The following is a 26,154-nucleotide window of genomic DNA, read 5'->3' as shown; positions in this document are numbered from 1 at the left end:
ACGGGCACACACACATCCAGGCAGGATCCATCTTTATTCTATTCAATTCTATTAAAGCAGCAGCTCAGCGCATACGTTTTAATTCGAGGCAGCGGTGTTCATATCATTAAAGTCACTCAGAGGGAACAGAGCACGGGTAGAGGACTGTTGTTAACAATTGGGGGGGAGTTTTATTTGTATTATGTCTCTGTTTTCCCCTCAGGCTTTCTCCGCTTTCTCGATCCCGGCAGATATGTTTCAACCCTGTGATAATGGTCTTTATAATGTATAGTAATTACACACAGGCTTTAAGGTTCCTTCTGCTCTACTATGGCCCATAACGACAGTCTGATCAGACTTATTGAGACAAGGGATGGAATTCATTTAGATTTTTTGGTTGACAATGCGGCTTTTAAAGGCAATGTTCCTGAAGACCACATTTAAATGGTGCATTGCCAACAAGCTGCAATCGGATTGAATCACGGCCAAGGGCTGTTTATGGCCAAGAAGCCCTGGACCATGGAGAACGGATACTAAACTTGTAGTTGATAACTGACAACTGGAGACTTTTGAAGAGTTTTCATTGGATTATATGAGGTTTAACTTTTAACTGTTAGCTTTTTTCCAAGCATGTCGTCTGACTTCTAGCCAGCTGGCTCACCAAAAGAGTCCTTTCTTTTTGACTCTAAGCGTCTTAACTTGGCCATGATTGCTCTTTTGGGGCTTTAAGTATTTGACTTGCAGTTATGTGAGCATGTCTTCATCTCCATCATGCAGGATGGTCAGCGCCTAGACTATTATCATATATACACTGCAATCAGAAAGTATTCACACTCCTTGACTGTTTTCACATTTTGTTACGTTACAGCCTTATTCTAAGGATTAAATTGTTTTTTTCATCATCAATCTACACACAATGCCCCATAATGCATTGTACATCACACATCCCTCCTGGTGTGACCATGTGGGCTATCTGTCACTCAGTGTGTGTGTGTTTGCGCGCATGTGTCTGCGTGTGTTCGTGACTGCTCGTGCACGCTCCCCTCCTCTCAGGGTTCATGGGCATCCTTGTCATTCTCCCCAGTCACGGCCAGTCCGCCACCCTGTGCTACGATGGTGATGGTGACATTTTGTGAGGAGGCAGAGGGAAAGGGACATTTTTTGGGCTGCATGGGAACTGAATTATTCATAACTTTGCACATTTAATCAAAGATGTGGAGCCTTGCTGCCAGAGTCATATATTTCAATGGCCTCCTGTTTATAAATCCTTCAGCTTTTTAATGGCACTGAATTATATCAGATATGCCTGATATAATTAGGTTAGATAGGTAGATATAGTCAACTAGAAAGTGAAGAAACAGTTTGGCAGGTATTATACCTAAATAGAATGGAAGAGAGTAGAGACAAGGATGTTTGAATTATACTTATTACAGATCTCTCTCTCTCTCTAGTGTTTCATGGCTCCATGCAGCCCACATACTGCATCTGTTTCTTCCAGCTGTTCATGTCACCATAGTAATGCGGACTGCTGCCAGAGCAGCGGCATTTCAGCTCCGTACAGCCCAGAAGGTCAGACGCAGGCATGGGGTGTGGGGGCAGGGACAAGGGCACAGAGCCGAACCACCCCAACACACACACATAAACAAAGAAACAAACACACTCTTCTCCACCACCACCCTCATCACTACCAGTGCGCACACACACTCACATACTCACGCACACATTAGCAGGCATACACACTCATCACCCCCGCCACCACAAATCATGCTGCTAGCCAGGCCCCATGCTAACACACCCACTCTAGCCACCTGGTGAGAGAGGCAGGGCTGGGCACAGATGGTAAACAACTGGGGACACCTGTTAGGAAACATGTCATTATGGTGAGAGCTCAGTATTCCACATGCACTGTGATCATGATGTAGCATTGACTTTGCACCGCAAATGGGTATGTGGCTGTGCCAGAAAGTAGCAGGGAGGAAGGAAGGAAGCAACATTTCTTGTAGGTAGCTCTTAATGATTGTGAGGTTAGGAAAGATGTGAGACATCTGCTGCAAGCTGGCTATATGGAGCCACTGTGTTCTACCAGGGAGAGCAGGAGAGGTTAGCCCTGTGTGTGAACACACACAATGAGAACACACACACACACACACAGAAGAAGGTTGGGGAGACTTACTGATGTGTACAGGAAGCCCTCGCTGTTCATGGCCAGGTAGAGCTTGGTTTGAACTCCCTGGATGGCCACCACTCGAAGCCCCACTGGAATGAGGTTGAATATGGCTGGGGAGGAGAAAGAGAAAGTTACTCACAATCCTGTCAACAAATGGAGGGGGAAAAAAACACGTCTAATATCTTGTGAAGAAGAGAGTAAGCACACTGTTTATCCACCAGTAAATAGAATTTAGTGAAGCCATGCCTCGGTCTGAGTTTTCCTGCTTGAGGGGGCATCTAGGGTGACTAAACACCAGCAGGTCGCAACTCCCATACTGACTCGGGAGAGGCGAAGGTCGAGAGCCGTACGTCCTCCGAAACACAACCACGCCAGGCCTCACTGCTTCTTGACACAATGTCCACTTAGCCCGGGAGCCAGCCACACCACTCTGTCGGAGGAAACACTGTACACCTGGCGATCGTGTCAGCGTGAACTGTGCCCTGCCCACCACAGGAGTCACTAGAGCGCGATGGGACGAGGACATCCCAGCCGGCCAAGCCCTCCCTTAACCCGGAAGATGCTGGGCCAATTGTGCGTCGCCCATGTGTCTACCGTCCGTGGCCGGCTGTAAAACAGCCCGGCATCGAACCAGGATCTGTAGTAATGCAGCTAGCATTGCGGTGCAGTGCATTAGACCGATGCGGCACTCGTGAGGCCCCCAGGAGCAGAGCTAATCTAAGCAGAGAATGATACATTAAGCTAAGACTTCTGCCCGCTCTATTCCTGCCAACCACATCCTTTAACTCTACCCCAGTCTCCTCTACGGAGTTAGCTACAGTACTGCTTAGCTTAGCAGACTGAACAGAGACCTCTTTCCACCCGGCTCTACCCTCATATGCCAAACCGCTCACACCTTTGTCCTACTGTCACTGTGCTAGTCAAAAAGCTGACAATCTCCCCTGGCCACAATCTCCCCTGCATTCATACGCTAAGGGAGAGAGAGGCAGCCCGCCACCACAGAGGTCTGCTCCTGAACTCCGGAACAGAGAGGGGGTTTTCATAGCGTGAGTAGCGGTCGAGAGAGGCAAATGATGTAGCCTTAAAGAGGTTAAATAATGCTAAAAATGAATAAATAATGATCGCTCACGCTCACTGAAAAAAGGCAAACAGAGACAGTGATTTGTGCTCTTTCTCTCAAAGTTAAGCTGTTATTGTATCTACTGCCGTTATGTCCTATTGTAACTGTGAATCTGTTATTGTAACTACTGCCGTTATGTCCTATTGTAACTGTGAATCTGTTATTGTAACTACTGCCGTTATGTCCTATTGTAACTGTGAATCTGTTATTGTAACTACTGCCGTTATGTCCTATTGTAACTGTGAATCTGTTATTGTAACTACTGCCGTTATGTCCTATTGTAACTGTGAATCTGTTATTGTAACTACTGCCGTTATGTCCTATTGTAACTGTGAATCTGTTATTGTAACTACTGCCATTATGTCCTATTGTAACTGTGAATCTGTTATTGTAACTACTGCCGTTATGTCCTATTGTAACTGTGAATCTGTTATTGTAACTACTGCCGTTATGTCCTATTGTAAATGCAAAGCTGTTATTGTAACTACTGCCGTTATGTCCTATTGTAACTGCAAAGCTGTTATTGTAACTACTGCCGTTATGTCCTATTGTAACTGTAAAGATGTTATTGTAACTACTGCCGTTATGTCCTATTGTAACTGTGAATCTGTTATTGTAACTACTGCCGTTATGTCCTATTGTAACTGTAAAGATGTTATTGTAGCTACTGCCGTTATGTCCTATTGTAACTGTGAATCTGTTATTGTAACTACTGCCGTTATGTCCTATTGTAACTGTGAATCTGTTATTGTAACTACTGCCGTTATGTCCTATTGTAACTGTGAAGCTGTTATTGTAACTACTGCCGTTATGTCCTATTGTAACTGTGAATCTGTCATTGTAACTACTGCCGTTATGTCCTATTGTAACTGTGAATCTGTTATTGTAACTACTGCCATTATGTCCTATTGTAACTGTGAATCTGTTATTGTAGCTACTGCCGTTATGTCCTATTGTAACTGTAAAGATGTTATTGTAGCTACTGCCGTTATGTCCTATTGTAACTGCAAAGCTGTTATTGTAACTACTGCTGTTATGTGCTATTGTAACTGTGAATCTGTTATTGTAACTACTATCGTTATGTCCTATTGTAACTGCAAAGCTGTTATTGTAACTACTGCTGTTATGTGCTATTGTAACTGTGAATCTGTTATTGTAACTACTATCGTTATGTCCTATTGTAACTGCAAAGCTGTTATTGTAACTACTGCCGTTATGTCCTATTGTAACTGTAAAGATGTTAGGGAAAGGGAGATACCGAAGTCAGTTGTACAACTGAATTCATTCAACTGAAATGTGTCTTCCGCATTTAACCCAACCCTCTGAATCAGAGAGGTGCGGGGGGCTGCCATAATCGACATCCACGTCTCTGGCATTATTGTATCTACTGCCGTTATGTCCTATTGTAACTGCAAAGCTGTTATTGTAACTACTGCCGTTATGTCCTATTGTAACTGTAAAGATGTTATTGTAGCTACTGCGGTTATGTCCTATTGTAACTGTAAAGCTGTTATTGTAACTACTGCCGTTATGTCCTGTTGTAACTGCAAGGCTGTTATTGTAACTACTGCCGTTATGTCCTATTGTAACTGCAAAGCTGTTATTGTAGCTACTGCGGTTATGTCCTATTGTAACTGTATAGATGTTATTGTAGCTACTGCTGTTATGTCCTATTGTAACTGCAAAGCTGTTATTGTAACTACTGCGGTTATGTCCTATTGTAACTGCAAAGCTGTTATTGTAACTTCTGCCGTTATGTCCTATTGTAACTGTAAAGATGTTATTGTAACTACTGCCATTATGTCCTATTGTAACTGTAAAGATGTTATTGTAACTCCTGCCCGTTATGTCCTATTGTAACTGCAAAGCTGTTATTGTAACTACTGCCGTTATGTCCTATTGTAACTGCAAAGCTGTTATTGTAACTACTGCCGTTATGTCCTATTGTAACTGTAAAGATGTTATTGTAACTCCTGCCCGTTATGTCCTATTGTAACTGCAAAGCTGTTATTGTAACTACTGCCGTTATGTCCTATTGTAACTGCAAAGCTGTTATTGTAGCTACTGTGGTTATGTCCTATTGTAACTGTAAAGATGTTATTGTAACTTCTGCCATTATGTCCTATTGTAACTGTAAATATGTTATTGTAACTACTGCCGCTATGATTTGTAACTGCATTCTTAGAGTTACGCTAACATCAGAGGCAAACAGTGGCTTTGCTGCTGTGTCCTGCCCCCTCCTCTTCTATCCTGGCTGGCACTAATTGCACACAGTGCTGCCACATGCATGCCCTCTGGTAACAGAGGACAGGGTCACTCTGGGCTATGGGATAAAGACAGGCACATCTCTGTGTGTGGGGATTTACATAATCACACACACACTTCGCAGGCACACTCACACACACACACACACACACACACACACACACACACACACACACACACACACACACACACACACACACACACACACACCTGTCTATATGGAGCAGATAGGGTGCCTGCGACATAAGAACAATGGGAGAGGATATTTAAGGTGAAGAGACAAAGTTCTCTCTTTTCAACATCAGCATTGATATGTGTTTGTCATCAGCACTGGTCCTCTGCTTCTCCCTTTCACTCTTAGTTTACTGACAGGTTCAAGGACTTAGGTGCTAGGAACAACCACACAGGGGTCTCACCACAGATCCTCTCTAAATAACTACTTCCTCCCTCCAGAGAGGAAGCCCATGTAAGCAGTCCAGCTGTGATGGACTCTCTCCCCTGACTTTAACACTAAGACAGCTTCTGTGTTTCCCCAGTCTTCCATGGTGAACAATAGAAGAGGAGTAGGGATTTCATCAAGTAAAAAGCTACTCCAACCCACTGTAGAGGTAGTACTGCAGAATGATTCTGTAAATTCACCCTCTGCTCTCCATCTCTCGTCTCCTCCTTCCATCTCTCTTCTCCTCCATCCTCTCTTCCCCTGCAGACCTTGGCTGATCCCAGTCCCACTGGAGCCTTCCACCCTGAGCAACATCTGCTGCCTTGTAAACAGAGATAACTGATCTGGGATCAGCTAGCTACACTATATACAGTGGGGCAAAAAAGTATTTAGTCAGCCACCAATTGTGCAAGTTCTCCCACTTAAAATGATGAGAGAGGCCTGTGATTTTCATCATAGGTACACTTCAACTATGACAGACAAAATGAGTAAAAAAAATCCAGAAAATCACATTGTAGGATTTTTAATGAATTTATTTGCAAATTATGGTGGAAAATAAGTATTTGGTCAATAACAAAAGTTTATGAGCCTTCAAGACATTTAATGAGCCTTAAAGACATTTAATGAGCCCAAGCCCCCAAAAAAACAAATGATTGTGCCATTATCCAATACATACATGATATAGGCTACTGCACATTACAGAAAAGTAAAAACCCATAGATATAGCTAGCTCTATGCTCTCTTGGGTAAATAAATGAAACTAGCTCCAGTAGGCTAATATTTTGTGCGAACTGTTTTACAATACTGTATTGTATTATGCTGCATTACACAGACTCTAATTATGCACATTGTTCTTACCATGATAAAGCAGGGAGAGAATATGTGACTCGGGTGCAGCACATGCGGCCTACAAAGTTACAAGTACAGACTTTGATTTTACTTTGGACATATAATAGGGCTTATTTGTATAATTATATGTGTCGACTGACACATATATACATTTTATAATATTTCCCCCTAATGTTATTAGCCTACTTCCTTCTCTCTCTATTGTTGCTTCATTCCTTCTCACTTTCAACAGTTAAACGAAATAAGTGTCATTGTCCATATCTTCCTCAATACAATGACTTCTTTGAATGATATGGGACTAGACTTAGATGCAGAAGGCTTTCACTTCTCTTCACGAAGATTGAATGGTTATGGGCCAGAATAAATAACTGATGTAGCCTACCGCCATCACGCATTCGCTCTTCTTTCAAACTACCCATGAGTTGTATTGGCCTGCTGTATTTAACATTTCGCAAACAAGAGCTTGCGTCCCTCTTCGAATAGTCTATTGGTAGAAGAAATTATAAAAAAATTTAAATAAAATAATTCTTGCATGGGACTCCAAGAGCTAAGGAGCGTTTTTTTAAGGAGAGAGGCCAGTGGAGCACAGTTGCTTGCGTACTGCATAAGAGACAGAGTCTATAAGTTAAAGCTTATTATGCATAACTCATCATTAATGAGCTAAATATAAGGCTAATATACTGCATTGAATTTATTACCTGAAAGAGGTAGGCCATCTATATATAAGGCAATCTATCAATCTAGAACAGGATTATCTGTTTTGGATTCAATTTGAATGGAGTTGATGGAGAGAGAGAAAGACTGCGAGAGAGTGCTCACACGTGCACTGATTTAAAGCAACCATATTCGAGTGGCAGGCTGTTTTAAAACACTGCAGCTGCAATCAAAACATATAGATATCTTTACAATTAACAAATAAGGTGACCTCGAAAGTCAGGTGGAGATGGGTAAATTAGACACGCATTCAAACTGTATATTACTGTAGCATAGCCTATGCTGCAGCAAATGCAGGCCTACCTGTCACAAGAAACAAAGTTACCGTGATGAGATGATACTGTAGGTCTCCATGCATTGTGAACTGCGCTCCATACTGAGATGGGCTGTCTGTCCCCACCCTGAGGGTTGATGATTCATCATGCAGAGGCCGTAGACGCCACATTTAGACATCCCATATCATTTAACAGTTCCATTTCTGTTCCAGTTCCATTTCATATAAATCATTTCTTTTCATTTACTGGTTTCTCACAGTTATTTATCCCGGGAAAAGGGAGTGGTTTTGGGCTGTATATCCAGGTATATCTCGGTATCCGACATATCTGAGTTTGTTGGGTGCCAGCAGAACGCTAACATAGTGCCAACTGTAAAGTTTGGTGGAGGAGGAATAATGGTCTGGGGCTGTTTTTCATGGTTCTGACTAAGCCCCTTATTTCCAGTGAAGGGAAATCTTAACACTACAGCATACAATGACATTCTAGATGATTCCCTCTTTCCAACTCTGGCAACAGTTTGGGGAAGGCCCTTTCCTGTTTCAGTATGACAATGCCACCGTGCAGAAAGCGAGGTCCATACAGAAATGGTTTGTCGAGATCGGTTTTGAAGAAATTGACTGGCCTGCACAGAGCCCTGACCTCAACCCCATCGAACACCTTGAATGAATTGGAAAGCCGACTGCGAGCCAGGCCTAATCGCCCAACATCAGTGCTCGACCTCACTAATGGTCTTGTTGCTGAATAGAAGTAAGTCTCAGCAGCAATATTCCAGCATCTAGTGGAAAGCCTTCCCAGAAGAGTGGGGGTTGTTATAGCAACAATGGGGGGTTCAACTCCATATTAATGCCCATGATTTTGGAATGAGGTGTTCAACAAGCAGGTGTCTTGCTATTTTCAGAGGATCTATGTGGATAACTGGGTTTCATGTAGGTGGAAGTACTTTGTGGGTCATGTCAGTATGTTTTTTGCTGTTGTTGATGTAGCTAAAGTGTTTTTGTTGTTGAAAGTATCAGTATGGGAATAGACAGGATTCCATTACATTCATGGTATAGGCGACCACATTCCTGCTACAGCTCATCCCCCTGCAGCATGATGGGTTCTCTCCACTAAATAATGCTCGCTCTACCCCTTCCCATCTCTCTCTCTCTCCATCTATTTCTGCTGCAGCTCATCTGACTACATGGACCTATCTGCTTAATATTTTTCTCTCTCCTCTTTTCCCTCTCTTTGTCTGTTGGCTGCGTGCTGAGACCCACACACAGACACAGCTGCGGTAAACTTCATTTCAGGGGGATTACCAGCCAATTGGCCGCCTGGGATTTTCGAGAGGGGAAACTCAATTACTTGTATCTCACAGAACACCTGAGGTTCAACACGAACATAACAGTAAAACACATGCCCAGTCCTGGTAAGAGACTAACTAGGTTCTACACGTGACTACATATTATGGTATTGTTCCACTTCAAACCCTCTGTACTGTAGTCTGAGAACCATTCATACAGGAGATGATTATGAAGGAACAAAGCAGAGCTCAGATCATCAGCATAAATATTACTGCTTAACATACAGAGAGAGGAAGGACAAACTAACACAGATTCAAATGTACCCGGTGACAAAGGCTTCCCAACCCCACGCCTTGATTAGCCAATTAGATCAATGTGTGTGAATCTTAGTTTAAGGTTATAACCGGACTTAAGCAGCATTATGACAGCAAGAAGGAAGTGGATGAACCGCCTTTGAGAATGTCTTGAATCGGTGCTCCTTCTTTGGAAACTTGGAAGTCAATTGGTATGCGCTGGACGATATTTTGCATAATGGTTCAGAATGTTGCCTATCTAATGAAGTCTGTCTGATTTTAAAATAGTACTTCAAAAGTAAAAAATATCCTCCAGATATCTCAAAAAATTCCATGCCCAAAAAAATGACCTGCCCAGCGAGAGCAAAAGTTGGGCTGCTCCGGATTTGGTAAACAAAAGTTTTAAAAAACATCAACGAACACTGCTGTATATTCATGAGTGCTACCTCAGCAATGTTAGAATGCTTGTGTGTGTGTGTGTGTGTGTGTGTGTGTGTGTGTGTGTGTGTGTGTGTGTGTGTGTGTGTGTGTGTGTGTGTGTGTGTGTGTGTGTGTGTGTGTGTGTGTGCGTGTGTGTGTGTGTGTGTGTGCGTGTGTGCACTAGCATTTGAGTAGCTCCTCTCCCACCATCACAAGACACCATAGCTCAGAGAGGACTGCGCTCCCATCACCATGGAGACAAGAGCAACCAGCGCCTAACAACGCTATTTTTGGACCGGTGCAAACGGCTTCACTTTTCTCCCGTTCTTATTCAGCCAGCTCTATCATTTTTCTCTTCCAAGTGTTACATAACGTATCTCAATAGGACTGTAACTGTTAACAGCTCTATCTATCTAGCTCTAGGAGACGTGGGAGTGGGGAGTGGTTGGTGTGTGTTGTGTTCATTCTCTCTTCTCTAAGTAGGCTCCCTCCCTTCTATGTTATTCATATCTCCCTCCTCCCTAATCCCTCCCCCTCTCCTCCCCGCGACGGCAACATAATAAAACCAGACGATTACCGAGTATGTTATTGCTCCGACTGACACGCACGCTGCACAGAACGGGTGTTCATTTGTGTGATAGAAGTGTCATCTGGCTTAAGTGACTAATTGAATACAGTCGGGGCTAATTTACACTCTCACAGAATGCCACATTCGATTAGTTTCGGGGTGATGGCGATCCGGGCAGCCGCAGGTATTACATTAGTGCCCTGACGACGAACCACGCGGCACCATGAGGCACAGGGCGGGCACTTCCGAGTCGCGCCAACGCCTAGGGAATGGCGCTCTGGGGCTGTTAATAGTCTACCTATCACTCTGTCAAGGCAACTCTAGTATAGGTATTATCAGAACAGGATAGGACTTGTGTTCCTATAACGACATCAGTCAATTACCTCTTTAATGCAATGTTTTTACTGACGAGCGTCATAATGTCACAACAGTATATGACATCCAATACCGTTGCCAGCAATTACAAAGCAGGAAGCAGCTGTCCGTCAATAGTTACTGTGCGGTGATCAGGATGAGAGCATCTCTTAACAGGCTGCACAGAAAACCCTGGGACTCTCCATCAGTCTGTACATCTATCTAATATCTATCTATCCACATGTGTTGGATTGTGTTTGTGCCTGGTGGATGTATGCTCTCGTTTTGCTACCTATCTCTACTTTAAATCGGCCCATTGTAGAATTTAGCACCCTGAGCAGTGGGAGTACTGGTACTGAATTATCAATACTGTGTGGATTACCGAAAGCCTGGTGTTACTAAGGTCTGTAACAGATGACAAAAGCCAATCAGCCCCTGGACTGATCTCCCTAAACACAATATAATGCTCCATATCACTGCTGTAAGACACTTTCTATTCTAGTGTTTGTTTTACACATCTCAAAGGCTTTGGAAAATATGAGGAAGGGATAATATGGGATTTTCATTCTGATGAGGGATACAAATAGACTGAACCAAATACACTAAGTTTACAAAACATTAGGAACCCCCCTCCCTCCCTTTTGCCCTCAGAACAGCCTCAATTCATCAGGGCATGGACTCTACTTGGTGTTGAATGCGTTCCACAGGGATGCTGGCCCATGATGACTCCAATACTTCCCACAGTTGTGTCAAGTTGGCTGGATGTCCTTTGGGTGGTGGACCAGGACCATTCTTGATACACACAGGAAACTGTTGAGCGTGAAAAACCCAGCTATGTTGCAGTTCTTGACACAAACCGGTGCGCCTGGCACCTACTACCATATCCCGTTCAAAGGCACATATCTTTTGTCTTGCCCATTCACCCCGCACACATATACAAAAATCCTTCTTTAACCTGTCTCCTGCCCTTCATCTACACTGAGTGAAGTGGATTTAGCAAGTGACATCAATAAGGGATCATAGCTTTCACCTGGTCGGTCTATGACATGGAAAGAGCAGGTGTTCTTCATGTTTTGTACAGTCAGTGTAAGTCGATTTGTATGAGATACGCAGTAAATGTGTAGCAGTGGAGAGATCTCAAATGTGATCCGAGCGAGAAAGAAATTCAGCCACAACTTAGAACAGTATGCAGAATGTACAGATCAAAGCTGTGCCTCCTCTTTGAAACGGAACCAGCCAAGAAGTGTTCATTTGGTGTTCATTACTGTGCCAACAGACTGTTTACTGTGTTGACGCACAGTTAACTGATGACCGGGTTTATTTACATGGGAAATATGATGGTCTGAAATCAGCATGGAGTAGATGGGTTAGTTTGATGGACAACGTAGTATTCATTAGACACCCACGGTAGAAAACTGTCTTAAAAAGGAAGGGACTACCTGAACTTGTCCAATAAAGAAATGCTTGTTTTTGTCTTCCGTTGCAAAAAGCAAGGGTTCCCAAACTTTTTGGTGCCGGAGACCACTTTTGTAATTGCAAATTCATCAGGGACCCCCTCAAAATCAGTACACAATTCTGACTTTAGAGTGCTATAAAAATAGCATACAAGGAGTTTAATTATGACTGCTGCAGCACATGGCAAGACTTACCAAGTCTCAGGCCCTGGGAAATAACATTTTAAAGCCCTCCCTCTTCATATTGGAGAGAAAATGTGCAGGTTTCAAGATCATTTCCTGCAATTCTACACATTTTCCAATGGGGCCGTTTTTCAGTTTGAAAGCTTAGATTACAGTTTATTTATGTTCGAACCCATTGGGGGGGAATACAAGAAGTACTGAGTTAAAAAATGGATAATTGATGAAGTGCTGTGGATCCCTGTGTGCCTCCCAGACCCTGCTGTACATCTAAGGGTAACCTATATTGTAGATTAATAATATTGTATTGTACCTTCTTAACTTGTTCCACCGACCCCTCGGCCAAAGTCGTTTAATCTGTTGTTGCTAGAATTATTTATATAAAACCATTCTATTTGATTTATTATAATGATTCATTTTAAGCTCCGTTTGGGAACCACTGCCTTAATGAATATGTCCCTGGTGCCAGCCGAGCAGAGGAGACTTACTGTAGCCATTGTCCTCCTCCTTTGTCCCGTCGATGGTGCCATCGGCTTGCAGCTGCAGGTGGAAGCCCTGTCGACTGTACAGCTTCGTCACAATCCCCTTCAACTGGGGTTCTGAGGAGACGGGGAGAGAGGGAGGAGGGAGAAGAGGGGGAGTGTGAGATTGGAGACAGGCTCTGATCCTGCATCAAGGCTTGTCTCATTCCTGGAGAAAGATGAAGTTGCATCAAGATGCTGATGTTGTTGTATAATCAAGATGCTGATGTTTTTGTATAATCAAGGTGCTGGTTTCAGTTCAGTTTTGTGCACCCTCTCCAAAACGGACTGGGGTAGGGTGTGATGAGAGTTGTGCCCACACAGGAACCTTGTTCACCCATCCACCAGCCATGTATCTTATAACAAGATATTCTGTAATCCTATAAACCTGGCACGCTAGGTTATAAACTGCTGATTGGATGACAGCCGTGGTATGTCAGACCGTATAGCACGGGTATGACAAAACATTTATTTTTACTGCTCTTATTATGTTGGTAACCAGTTTATAATAGCAATAAGGCACCTCAGGGGTTTGTGGAATATGGCCAATATACCACGGCTAAGGGCTATAGCCAGGCACTCTGCTTTGCGTTGTGCATAAGAATAGCCCTTAGGTGTGGTATATTGGCCATATACCACACCCCCTCGGGCCTTATTGCTTAAGTAACTAACCAGTCCCCCCAGTCCTGCTCCCAATAGGCCCAGCGTAGCCACATTCTCAGCTCTCCAAAGGCTCAAGGGACCAGCGCAAACACATCTCTGCCTACGTCTAGAAGATCAAGCCATGGATACCGGCGTATGAGCAAACAGTTCCTATCTCTACCACACACAGGAACAGGGAAGGACTAGGGAGACTAGAAAGGAAGTCTGGGTTTATTCCAAAGGGGCCTGTGGCTGCACCTGAGAGGATTACACGGAGAGCAGGTGCTTGACAGTAAGAGTCAATATTTATCCAGGATAAGCACCGATTGATTTTTTAAAATGCTAACTGTCCATATTATGTTTGTTTGTTCCCTAGTGAAAATGCTGTGTTTTAAATATGGGGTATACAACTTCCTTCTATGGCGTAATGGATGGCCATGTATTGTGGGGGGAAACTTCCGTCTATCTATGCCATCCAAAGAAATGTTCTGGGACAACTACATTACAAAGTACAAATTCTCCTAGCCAATGGATTAACAAAGTCAGTAGTTCAAACTCCATCTAAAGAGATTTTAGTTGGGAAGGCGGTGGCCTATATCTTATATAAAAAAATAAAATCTGGAAGTGCCTATGATGACACAAGCTTGACATTTTGGTGTGTCATGTTCCGCTAAGAGCTATCCCTTCCCCGTGCTCCCTTCCCTAGAGGACTGTCCTTTATCGTCATTTACCACACCTTTCATCCTCTCTTTCATCTGCTTTACCTTTCAATACTGCCATTACTACCCTCACAAAGGTTACCGCCTGGCCAGTACTCATGCTTTGGCTATTTTTTTTGCACCAGCGGCTCCCTACTATAGGAACCTTTTAAGACTGATACATCAGGAGGCTGACGTCTTTTCAAAGGCAGAGATTTTCGCCAAAATGCCAGTCCACTAATCATAAGTAAACTGGGTGTGATGCTGGGTAGCCATCTGGGTTCCTGTAAAAAGCCATAAAGAGCATTTCTTCAACGTTGCTTAAAATGCATTGAATGAAAAGATGTGGATTGGAGGAGAAAATTGCATTGGAGACTTCTTGATTGGTAAATTCCCGTGCTACCTTCAAAACACACATTCACAAGGTGTTACATCACAAGGAAACAATGTATCGGAGACAGAGAATGGCGTCATAAGGTGAAATCAGTGGGCGGCTTTTTCTACCAGGAGACTCGGGGATCTCTACTCACAAACTCACTGACACACCCAAACACATCCATACACAAACACACTCGCATAGCCGCAGCAGAAAAGTATCTTGCTTCTGCCGAGGCTCCACATATGTGTTACGTATACCACACACTCCCTATCCCCGTCCCCTCCCGACTCCACAGTCCTGCCTCAGGGAGGTGGAAGAGGGGGATGAGGTGGGATGAAAGAGGGTACAGACTGGTATCATGGTATGGGTCCAGTTCTGAGGGAACACTGCAGGGTAGCTTAGCCCCAGCCCCCTGAGCAACACGCCCCTAATCTCCTCCACTCCACCCCCACCTGCATAATGCACTTACAAAACAGCCTGAACCAGCCTGTGAACTTGATGGGAGAGGAATTAACTGGAGCTCATTTCGGTCTGAAAGCACAGGGCTGAGTCACGCTCAGCAAACCTCAGCGGTGCTCATTAACCAAGGGCCACGGCTCATGTAGCTCTGTAAACATCACAGAGAACCAGCCGTAAGGTAGTGCTGGTATGTAGCACAGCTAACGGTCAAAAGCAAGCTGGTCTGTTTCACTGTATACTCTGGTTGTGGATGTTTGGTTCTGGATGTCGGGTTCTGGTTGTGGATGAGGTTCTATCTGGGCCCTGTAAGCTGCAGTGGAGGCTAAGCCTTCACTAACTACATGAAACGCACCTTGGCAGACTATACTGCATGGGCCATTCAGGGACTGAGAGGTCTGTTGGGATGCCTTATCAGTTTTTTGTTAGAGCACTTCTCTGAAATACAGACCGTCTGTCTGTACAGGAAATGTCCCTGGAAGTTTTTGCGGTTGGTTTTGAAATCCGCAAATATAAAGTTTAATAAATGTGTACAGGATGTGTTAAATTTCACAAAGTGTGTTTGACATATCCTTCATAATTTTCTAAACTTGGTGAAATTACACAAAACTATTCAAATGCTTGGGTGCCTGCTGTACATCCTGTGTCCCATGGTAGTACACCAAAGCAATATATCTGCATAGAGTCTTTTTTAAGCTTGCTCATTGTGGATTCAGACAACAGACATAAGCATGGCAATGATATTTAAAGACCACAGTGGGCTTGTGTTATGCTCTAATCCTGTTTAGCTGGCTCTGTTGTAATGGTCCACATGGGATTACATGAGCAAACATTGAGGGATGAAGCACCAATATAATACATCACTTAGGTAGTTATTAACAGTCTGAAATGTCATAGGTCACACTTTTGTGCATGAACTAAAATACACATCCATAGGGAGACCTTCTAGCTGTCTTTTCTTTGATATAAATCTGCATTTATAGATTTTGATTAACATTCTATGGATATTTAAAATATATATATATATGTATCAATTCGAATCATTTATAAATGTTGATGTTGTTCCTATACCTATATAGCCACTTTGGTTGTCCAGTGCCCCTGATATTTGGTGCACAGAGCAGAGTTGGGGAAAGTGATGATGAAACTGAAGAAATGGCAACAGAAATCAAACGTATGAATTGTGATGGTCTAACGGAATTAGCGATACCCAAAACAGACCTGGTCGCCTCCGTCTCCTCTTCTTGGAGCCAAAGAGTTTGACCCGAGAGAACATAGACAGCCGGCTCGGTTTCTCGCATGGCTTCGTTTTGTTCGGGCTGCTAACGCAGCGGCAGGCATTAGATTTCTCCCGCTCCCTCGCCTGCCTTTTCTGCCGAATAAGGGAGCTGGCTAACGCTGCAGCCATGGCCAGTTTGACGGTTTTCCGGAGAAAACTTCCAGACTATGAAAAATGTCCTCCTCTACCCCTTTCAATTTCTTATTGGAAATCTTTCTCAAGCAGCAGTGGTCATCCAAAGATTCCTCAAATGCAAAGCGCAGTCATTGCTCGTTAATTGTGAAATAAATATAATAAATTCAAAATATAGTCAGTGCATAAAAAAGTACCTCCACTCTTCTTCAAAATGATGCCTATTAAATGTTCTGTAAGTTGATATTTTTTCTGTTGGTTTTGTTGGGCGTAGCTCGGTAACGGTGCATCTTATCTCCGGAAAGAAAAAACAGTCCTCAACAAAAAATGACGAGACACATGTTCCACTCTCGTACAGCACAAATAGTGGCATTTCTCCAGCATCATAACTAACGCGCAGCTGTTTCCCTAAAAGCCGTTTTGCACCATCCCACAAAAGCAGGGATCATGCACATGAAGAGTGGCGCAGACGCAGGTGGTTGTGGACCGCGCTAATGCGCAGCCAGAAAAACACCTGTTAGAAAACGCAGAGAAAACGTTTCCAATGATGATGTTTTCCTCTTATCTTTTAGGTCGTTTAATCTCCCTCGTCACGGGCAAAGCGCTGCTAGTACAGTGCACGGACTAAACCGGTTTAGTAGATAGAGCGACGGGAGAGGATAGAGAGACTAATTATTATAGAGATTAAATTTGTTTTCCCTCTCTTGTTCAAACAAGATGACATGAAATAAACCGCTACAAACACAATATCAGACCCCAGTGCATATTGCACAGTCTAAGCTATACTGCTGCGCTCCGAGGGAGCATCCTAACCAGGCGCAGAACTAGCGCGGGGGGAACCGGGAGGGGGAGTGGGGGTGGAGGGGAGCATGAGAATATTCTGGTACCCTCTCTCTCTGTCCCTTCAATTATTCAATACCGATTAAATGAGTATGTCTTTTAGGCATAACCATTACGCATGCGAAAGATTTATCAAAAAAGTTGGGGATGAAATTGCTCATAAAGCGTATCACTCGCAGTAGATCCCGTAGCCAACACTAATTAATAGACAACACATTTTCCTTATCATGCATTGTCAATATACAATTAGCCATGGTCCCTGCAATCATTTTAGCACTTTTAATTATGATTGTGTGAGATAGCAAGGCGACCTGCATCCCCAAACTCCACTGCAGTACCTTGGACAACGACACTGCCTTGAGATGTTGCCCACTCCCACCTGCTTCACTGCAGACACCCAAACAAACGTGACCGTGGTGCTCAAGTGAGAGGTACGGTGACCAATGACTCAGAATGTGGGAAAGCCCTGACACAGTCGAAGATGGATTGGGCTACCTCTGCCACCTATACACTCATGTGAAAAACAACTCTGAAAGCAGCCACTGGCATAAAACAAGACAGGGCGATGGAGTAAATGAGTCTCGGGTTGAAACTGAGCCATCATCAATATTTCACATCCTGTCTGTCCCTAGAGAAGGTTGAGGAGATGGGCATGTGGCGGCAACAGGAAGCTCGTGTCCACATTTTTGACCAGCGTGTTGCCATGGTAGTCTGGCCTTTGCCTTACACTGACGGCTGGGTCAAAAATATATACTTAATAGATATTGTTATCTTCAACCTAGTCCTAGACTAAGGGCCACCTACACGTATTTTTATCAGTTATTTACAACAAAACAATATGAGGATGTTGATGATAATGATGATACACATACGTTTGGAACAACTACGACATGTAACGTTTGAGAAACATGGAGGAACGTCTACTTCTGACGTGAGACTGAGAGCTGGTAGTACATGAGAGCAACACATAACAGCGCACGTCCCTGATTCAATCTATCTACATTTTACACGTGGGAGTAAAAAACTAAAATCGATGGCACGCAACTCAGTGAAACGGATAGTCATCGAACAAACTCCCTCACAACAAGACAGGAGTCATATCCTGCTATTGCATCAACTGCTAGATTAAACATACGTAAGGAGACAGCACCTCCCTCACTGACAAGGATACTTTCAATAACTCCCTGAAGAAGCAGCAGTAGCTATACTTCCCATTCCTCCCTTTAAAACCTTCTCTGTTTCCTCTCTGTGCATCGTATCCTAATCAAAGCCTCCACAAGGGTGCCACCTACAGTCCAGATTTGAAGCTGCCGTACACAAACTTTACATGATCCATAGATCAATAGTGCTGTACATTAGTAGGCCATTGCATACACTGCCACACGCAGAAGCCAAAGACCTGCATTTTTAAAATGATTTGTTCATAAAAATAAAGACAAACCTGTTACGATCAATTACATAGAAATAAACTATTTCCCAATCATTAATCCATCGATTACAGTCATAGCGAATAGACAATATTAAAAGCAGATTTCTGAAAAGACTCAAGACTCGAGAGTATAACAGCCTACATATTTTACTAGAAAGTTAGGTAGGGTATGCTTTTTCAAACTTGATCATCCAATAATATCAACCTGAGTGATCTGTTGTGAATATATCATCTTTCAACATACATACCGTTTAACATATTACCGATATGTTTGTTACAATTGATATGCACCAATATGTAAAATGTCGAATTCTATCCATCAACTTCATCAAGTTTTATACATAGCCTACGTATAATCAACGGTAAACTTCCGACTAGTTTTATTTGGTAGACATCTACCGCACTTCTATCGCAGAGGTCATCTTTACTTCAGCACCATGGATAGCTCCGGCAAGAGGGCGTGCGCCACTGCCTCTTCACAGTGCTCAACAGTCAAAAACAACCATCTTCCGCCACAGACCATGCAGCAAAACACAAAGTAAATTGGAATATAAGAATATCCAATGTGCATCAGAAAGTAGGCTAGATCTCTAGAAGCCAAACAAACTGAAATAAAATGTGCAGAAACACTTGGAAAGGAGAAGAGCCGCCTACCTGACGCAGATTTTCTCAAGGGAAAAGTCTTGCTTCGATGCATATCTGAAGCCAAGAAAAGTGTCCTCAATATGAGCAAACAGTCGTCGGATCTTGGAATGAAAGCAAGAAGATGCTACAAAAGTTTAAACCAGATAATTCAAAGAACTGTCATCGGCGTAGACGTTAGAAGCGTAGAGGCGGGGCCTGCAGAAGATCATTAACCGACGAGCATTAGTGAGATGCCATTATGACTTTCTAAAATGCTCATTAAAGATGCATTTGGAGGTCTTGTTGATCCGGAGTGTAGTCACTAAATTGCTGTGCTCTCTGGGTCAGAAATTAAGAAAAGTGATCGAAAATGCTCACTGAGATACTTCCTGCCGAGGGCAGAGAATAGTTTCCTCTCATATTACAACAAAAAAAATGGATGGAAAACGATCCTTTAATGTGCCGGGTAAACCGGTTAGGCAGGCCCTGTCCACTTTCGACTGAAATGCATTGACGTACATCAACGGGAGATGACAATAGGCATTAGCAGATGGTTTTTACATGGGAGCTCTGTTTTTCTGGACACATAAGCAGGATTTAAAAACGGGTACAGTATTAACAGTGTCCTTCCACATTGTACATGGCTTTATCACATAAACTGTCAAAGCCAAAGGGAAATCAAACATAGAATATCATTTAATCACGCCAACTTAAAGACACGATTCAAGCGTTCTTATAGCAAACAACCATCTTCCATGTCTAATCAGATATCAAATATGAAATATAGTTTACTGAACTTTACTTAGGGCTCTATTCAATCCGCATCGCGTAAGGTCAGCTTTACAGCGTGATTGAATATTAAAGGCATTGCTCCCGCTTTAGCGGAGACTGCATTCACGGTAAACGCTGTCGGATCAATCGGAAATGACCTTTACATTCCTATTGCGGAATCTGTAACGCTAAAGCGTTTCAGATTGAATAGAGTACATTAAGTATAGAAGAAAATTACTCTCCAAGACAAGCATCAGTCATTGTAATGGTCTACATATGAAGGCCTGAAGTGTGGTGAATGTGGTGATATTGTACTGTAGTCCTCAGAGGCAGATCCTAGCCAGCATTGAACACTAGATGGCGCAAGTGACTAGACTTCGATTGCTAGAGGACTAGCCATTGCGGATGCCAACAAGACTGCACTTCAAAAAACGGACTTTGTTGAGGCCTTGCAAATTATGACCCCTCAAAGTAATGGGGAAAGGGGAAACCTAGTCAATTGTACAACTGAATTGACTTCAACTGAAATGTGTCTTCCACATTTACCCCAACCCCTCTGAGGTGCGGGGGGGGGGGGGCTGCCATAGTCAACTTCCACGGTTTCGGCATAGCTTCGGCGCCGGGGAACATTGGATTAACTGCCTTGCTCAGGGGCAGAACGACAGATTTTTTTTTACCTTGATATACACTAATAACTACAGATCATGAGAGAAGAAACATTAGTGGGCATACACATTTACTAAAAGTTAACAATATGATTTGTTGAAGGGGACCACTATTTGCCCTTAGCAATTCTACATGTATTATATAGGTTGTTTTGAAGGTCAGAAACATTAGATAGGGATATTTGTACATAAAAGGGTTGATATGTGACGATATTGATCCACAACGGAAGTGGATGCATTAGTTTTCTCCTCTACTGTCGTGAGCCAGAACGCATCAAGCTGATGATGGACTCAAGGGACTACGTTCCTTAAATAGGTGGGAGTGATTAGGACCCTCTCTATGGTACAGTATGATGGGACATATACTGACACTAAATTTACCTCATAAATATGTATGTATGTATGCATGTACAGAGCCTTCAGAAAGTATTCATACCCCTTGACTTATTCCACATTTTGTTGTTACAGCTTGAATTCAAAATGGATTAAATAGAAAATAATATTACCATCTACACACAAAATAATATTACCATCTACACACAATATAATATTACCATCTACACACAATATAATATTGACAAAGTGAAAACATGTTTTTGACATTTTTGCAAATGTATTTAAAGTGAAATACATAAATATCTAATTTACATCATTATTCACACCCCTGAGTCAATACTTGTTGGAATCACCTTTGGCAGGGATTAAAGCTGTAAGTCTTTCTGAGTACATTTCTAAGAGCTTTGCACACCTGGATTTTGCAATATTTGCACTTCATTCTTTTCAATATTTTTAAAGCTCTGTCAAGTTGGTTGTTGACAATTGCTAGACAGCCATTTTTAATTCTTGCCATATATTTTCCAGCAAATTGAAGTCAAAACTGAAACTTGGTCACTGAAGAACATTCAATGTTGTCTTGGTAGGCCACTCCAGTGTATATATGGCCCTGTGTATAAGGTTATTGTCCTGCTGAAAGGTGAATTTGTCTCCCAGTGTCTTTTGGAAAGCAGACTGAAACATGTTTTCCTCTAGGATTTTGCCTACGCTTAGCTCTCTCTTTATTTTTTTAATCCTAAACAACTCCTAGTCCTTGCTGATGACAAGTATACCAATAACATGATGCAGCCACCGCCATGCTTGAAAATATAAAGAGTGGTACTCAGTGATGTGTTGATTTGGATTTGCCCCAAACAAAACGCTTCATATTCAGTACTTACAGTTCACTTCATTGCCACAGTTTTACTATAGTTATTTTTTGCAAACAGGATGCATGTTTTGGAATATTTGTATTGTGTACAGATGTCCTTCTTTTCACTATGTCATTTAGGTTCGTATTGTGGAGTAACTACATTGTTGTTGAGCCATCCTCAGTTTTCTCCTATCACATCCATTAAACTCTGTAACTGTTTTAAAGTCAACATTGGCCTCATGGTGAAATCCCTGAGTGGTTTCTTTCCTCTCAGGCAACTGAGTTAGAAAGGATGCCTGTATCTTTGTAGTGACTGGGTATGTTGATACACCATCTAAAGTGTCATTAATAACCATTAGGCTCTAAAATATATTCAATGTCTGATTTTTTATTTTTACCCATCTCCCAATGTTCTTCTTGGTGAGGCATTGTAAAACCTCTCTGGTCTTTGTGGTTGAATCTGTGTTTGAAGTTCACAGCTAGACTGAGGGACCTTACAGATAATTCTATGTGTGGGGTACAGAGATGAGGTAGTCATTCAAAAATCATGTTAAATACTATTATTGCACACAGAGTCCATGCAATGTATTATGTGACTTGTTCAGCAAATATTTAGTCCTGAACTTATTTACGGCTTGCCCTAAGAAAGGGGTTGAATACTTATTGACTCAAGACATTTAAGCATTACATTTTTGTCTTAATTTGTAAAAATGTCTAAAACATAATTCCACTTTGACATTATGGGGTATTGTGTGTAGGCCAGTGACACAAAATTGAAATGTAATCCATTTTAAATTCAGGCTGTAATACATCAAAATGTGGATAAAGTCAAGGGGTGTGAATGTTCCTTGAAGGAACTATATGTATGTCTGACATTTCAAAGTGAAAATTACAAACTTCAGAAGCTTTATTAATGCATCTGAAATGCACTACAAGTTTGTAACGTTCTGCATTGCAGGAAAGTTCTCCTGCAGCAGTGAGATCAAATTAAGATCCTACATCTGTAGGTAGGTAGGTATGTATGTGCTGTATGCATTGATCTCTATAAAACCATGCCATCTGTCCCATGCACTGCCCATCAATAATCCTGACATAGGAGAAGTGGCCCCCAACAAGGACTAGAGGCAGACCCCCATGTTCTACTACACCAGTCTGTGTCTCAGATCCACTGTGGATAAGCTGAGACCATCAGTCAAAGGGACAGGCTAGCTGTATCAGTGACTACATGGCAACTGAGGAGAGGAGGGCTGCAGTACACAAGCACAATATAACATCACAAGAGATGCTGGGAAAGTGTCTATCTATGTGTACCTTCAACCATGCCTGTCTTTGTCTGAGTGTGGCATAAGCATGTGTCTAACTCAACTGGTAAGCTGGCTGCTGCTGTGATGAGATGGACTACAGATACCTTGCGCTCCGGTAATAACTTGCTCATGGCATAGGTTTTCAACTTGGGATGTGAGTGGTGAGAAAGAGAGATGGTCGCCCTGCTTCTCAGGGCTGAGGCGTGCGTGTGTGTGTCCATGTATTCATGCGTGTGTTTGCCTGTATGTGTTTGCAAACCAAGTCTGTGTGACCTACAGTGTGCCAGACTGCCAGGGTTCCATTCATTACTGTTACCATCGCTGTTCTTCTTACTTCTATCCCAGCCACAGCCTCACAAGAGGGGGAGGAGAGCCTCCATGGACAATCTAAAGTCCAGTACAACACACAGGCGATTACAGTAGCTATTAGAGCAACATACACAGTCAGCATTGCGTCAATACTATCAGTGCCATAAAAGGCAAACCAGTACTAACTCCAAGCTGTGAGCACAATCAGCAATATAGATCAATGGAGAGAGACAGGAATGCTGAAGCTAGATGTATTGGAGTGCCGAACCGTTGGTGTTGTGTATGTTTTGTATACAGGATGGGTGTGAAGTGTGTGCCAGGTTGACAGTGACTGCGTAGGCCAGGGTACTATTGTGCTGCCTGCTGCCATACAAAGGCACACAGATGGAGCGCGACGATCCCGGCGAGTTGTGCTGCTCACGCTGTGAACAAGGATATTTCAGACAGCACCACACAGCCTGCCTCCGTCACTCTGCCAGTAAACAATGATATCATTGATTCCTCAGAGAGCGGGTGCTGTTACATCTTCTACCCGCTAGGGGTACTGTGTTACGGAGTGCCACAAGATATGGGATGTGCTCCGAAGAGTGTGAACCTTGGGCTGCGTTTACACAGGCAGCCCAATTCTGATCTTTTTTTTTTTCACAAATTGGTCTTTATTAACCAGATCAGCTCTGAAAAAGATCTAATCACATCAGATCTTTTTACATCAGATCTGATGTGATTGGTCAAAATGCCCAATTAATGAAAAAAATATCAGAATTGGGCTGCCTGTGTAAACACAGCCATAATGACCTCTGTAGATAGAGCCCAAAAAATTACTACTGTCTCCTATTAATGGCACCAGTCTATCAAGTTAAATCATTTTTAATGAATTTCTAATTTGGGATTGAGAGGTTAGGCAGAACTTGGGGGACAGGCATTGATTATAGTGAGAGGCTTAAACCTGATAGAGGTCAAAGCATCAAAAATATAATTGGTAGCATCCTGAAAGTACATTGAAATTCCTTAAAAGTACATTTTGGAATGTTATCTAAATCATTGCATTTCAAAACACTGAGCTCAGTGCAAGAGCTTCCTTGGTATAGTTCTGGCTCAAAGAAAGGACCTCCCATGGATGGAGAACAATATGGCATAATCTCTAATTAATAACGTTATATGGTAACAAATGAGGCAGTTCTACGCTGCATTGCTGCAGGCCTCTGAGTGCTTACAGTTAATTGGTTCTGCTGGTAAACAACAGCTACATCATCCATGTTGCAGCACAGTAGACTAGGCCACCACTGCCATGACGACAACCAGCGTTGCTATGGAGACTGTCCACCTGAGCATGTGTGATTGTTATGGGGATGGGGGAAGGGGTATTACAAGAGACAAGACCCTTCCTCAAGGCTCTGTGAGGAGAAGAGCTGGATCCTAGTTGTGGCTGAAAGGCTGGGCCACGGGGCTGGGGTGACAGCCTCAGAGCTCTCTGCTGCCCTCCAGGGCCTGGAGGACTGACTACAGCAGCATATAATGACATGGACTATCGTGACTGGTACCCCCAGGGTATTGACTATGATGTTGGGGAGCAGCTCCAAGCTCCACTGTGGGGACTAATGACAAAGCAGAAGAGCAGTTCTTAGCTCTACCGTGGGGACTAATGACAAAGCAGAAGAGCAGTTCTTAGCTCTACCGTGGGGACTAATGACAAAGCAGAAGAGCAGTTCTTAGCTCTACCGTGGGGACTAATGACAAAGCAGAAGAGCAGCTCTGAGCTCCGTCGTGGGGACAAATGACAAAGCAGAAAAGCAGTTCTTAGCACTACCGTGGGGACTAATGACAAAGCAGAAGAGCAGCTCTGAGCTCCACCGTGAGGACTAATGACAAAGCAGAAGAGCAGTTCTTAGCTCCACCTTGGGGACTAATGACAAAGCAGAAGAGCAGTTCTTAGCTCTACCGTGGGGACTAATGACAAAGCAGAAGAGCAGCTCTGAGCTCCGTCGTGGGGACAAATGACAAAGCAGAAAAGCAGCTCTGAGCTCCACCGTGGGGACTAATGACAAAGCAGAAGAGCAGCTCTGAGCTCCACCGTGAGGACTAATGACAAAGCAGAAGAGCAGTTCTTAGCTCCACCTTGGGGACTAATGACAAAGCAGAAGAGCAGTTCTTAGCTCTACCGTGGGGACTAATGACAAAGCAGAAGAGCAGCTCTGAGCTCCGTCGTGGGGACAAATGACAAAGCAGAAAAGCAGCTCTGAGCTCCACCGTGGGGACTAATGACAAAGCAGAAGAGCAGCTCTGAGCTCCGTCGTGGGGACAAATGACAAAGCAGAAAAGCAGCTCTGAGCTCCACCGTGGGGACTAATGACAAAGCAGAAGAGCAGCTCTGAGATCCGTCGTGGGGACTAATGAAAAAGCAGAAAAGCCGCTCTGAGCTCCACTGTAGGGACTAACAACAAAGCAGAAAAGCAGCTCTGAGCTCCACCGTGGGAACTACACAACTACCAACAAAAGGAGCATCTCCTTGTCTATATATATGAACTTGTTTGTATTTTTCCACAGTGGCATTTCTGGTAT

At 43.1% G+C, this 26,154-nt stretch overlaps 1 protein-coding gene across 6 annotated transcripts in view; it reads right to left on the bottom strand.

Moving 5' to 3' along the window:
• Positions 1-26,154, bottom strand: part of LOC112256182 (fibroblast growth factor 13) — a 182,449-nt gene that overhangs the window by 20,015 nt on the left and 136,280 nt on the right. For 4 of the 6 annotated variants that reach the window (XM_024429234.2, XM_024429235.2, XM_024429233.2 and 1 more), the window contains 2 exons: positions 12,849-12,959; positions 2,153-2,256 (listed from right to left, as the gene is read on the bottom strand). In XM_024429234.2, the coding sequence (XP_024285002.1) occupies positions 2,153-2,256; positions 12,849-12,959 (215 nt within the window). Of the gene's footprint in view, positions 1-2,152; positions 2,257-12,848; positions 12,960-16,277; positions 17,247-19,390; positions 19,697-26,154 lie in introns of those variants that run through there. The other 2 variants (XM_024429239.2, XM_024429236.2) reach the window with 2 other exon arrangements.

Source organism: Oncorhynchus tshawytscha, linkage group LG08 (genome assembly GCF_018296145.1).
Source record: "Oncorhynchus tshawytscha isolate Ot180627B linkage group LG08, Otsh_v2.0, whole genome shotgun sequence".
NCBI classification, from domain to species: Eukaryota; Metazoa; Chordata; class Actinopteri; order Salmoniformes; family Salmonidae; genus Oncorhynchus; species Oncorhynchus tshawytscha.
The sequence above is the reverse complement of the archived record's forward strand: the minus strand, read 5'-3'. Positions and strand labels throughout refer to the sequence as shown.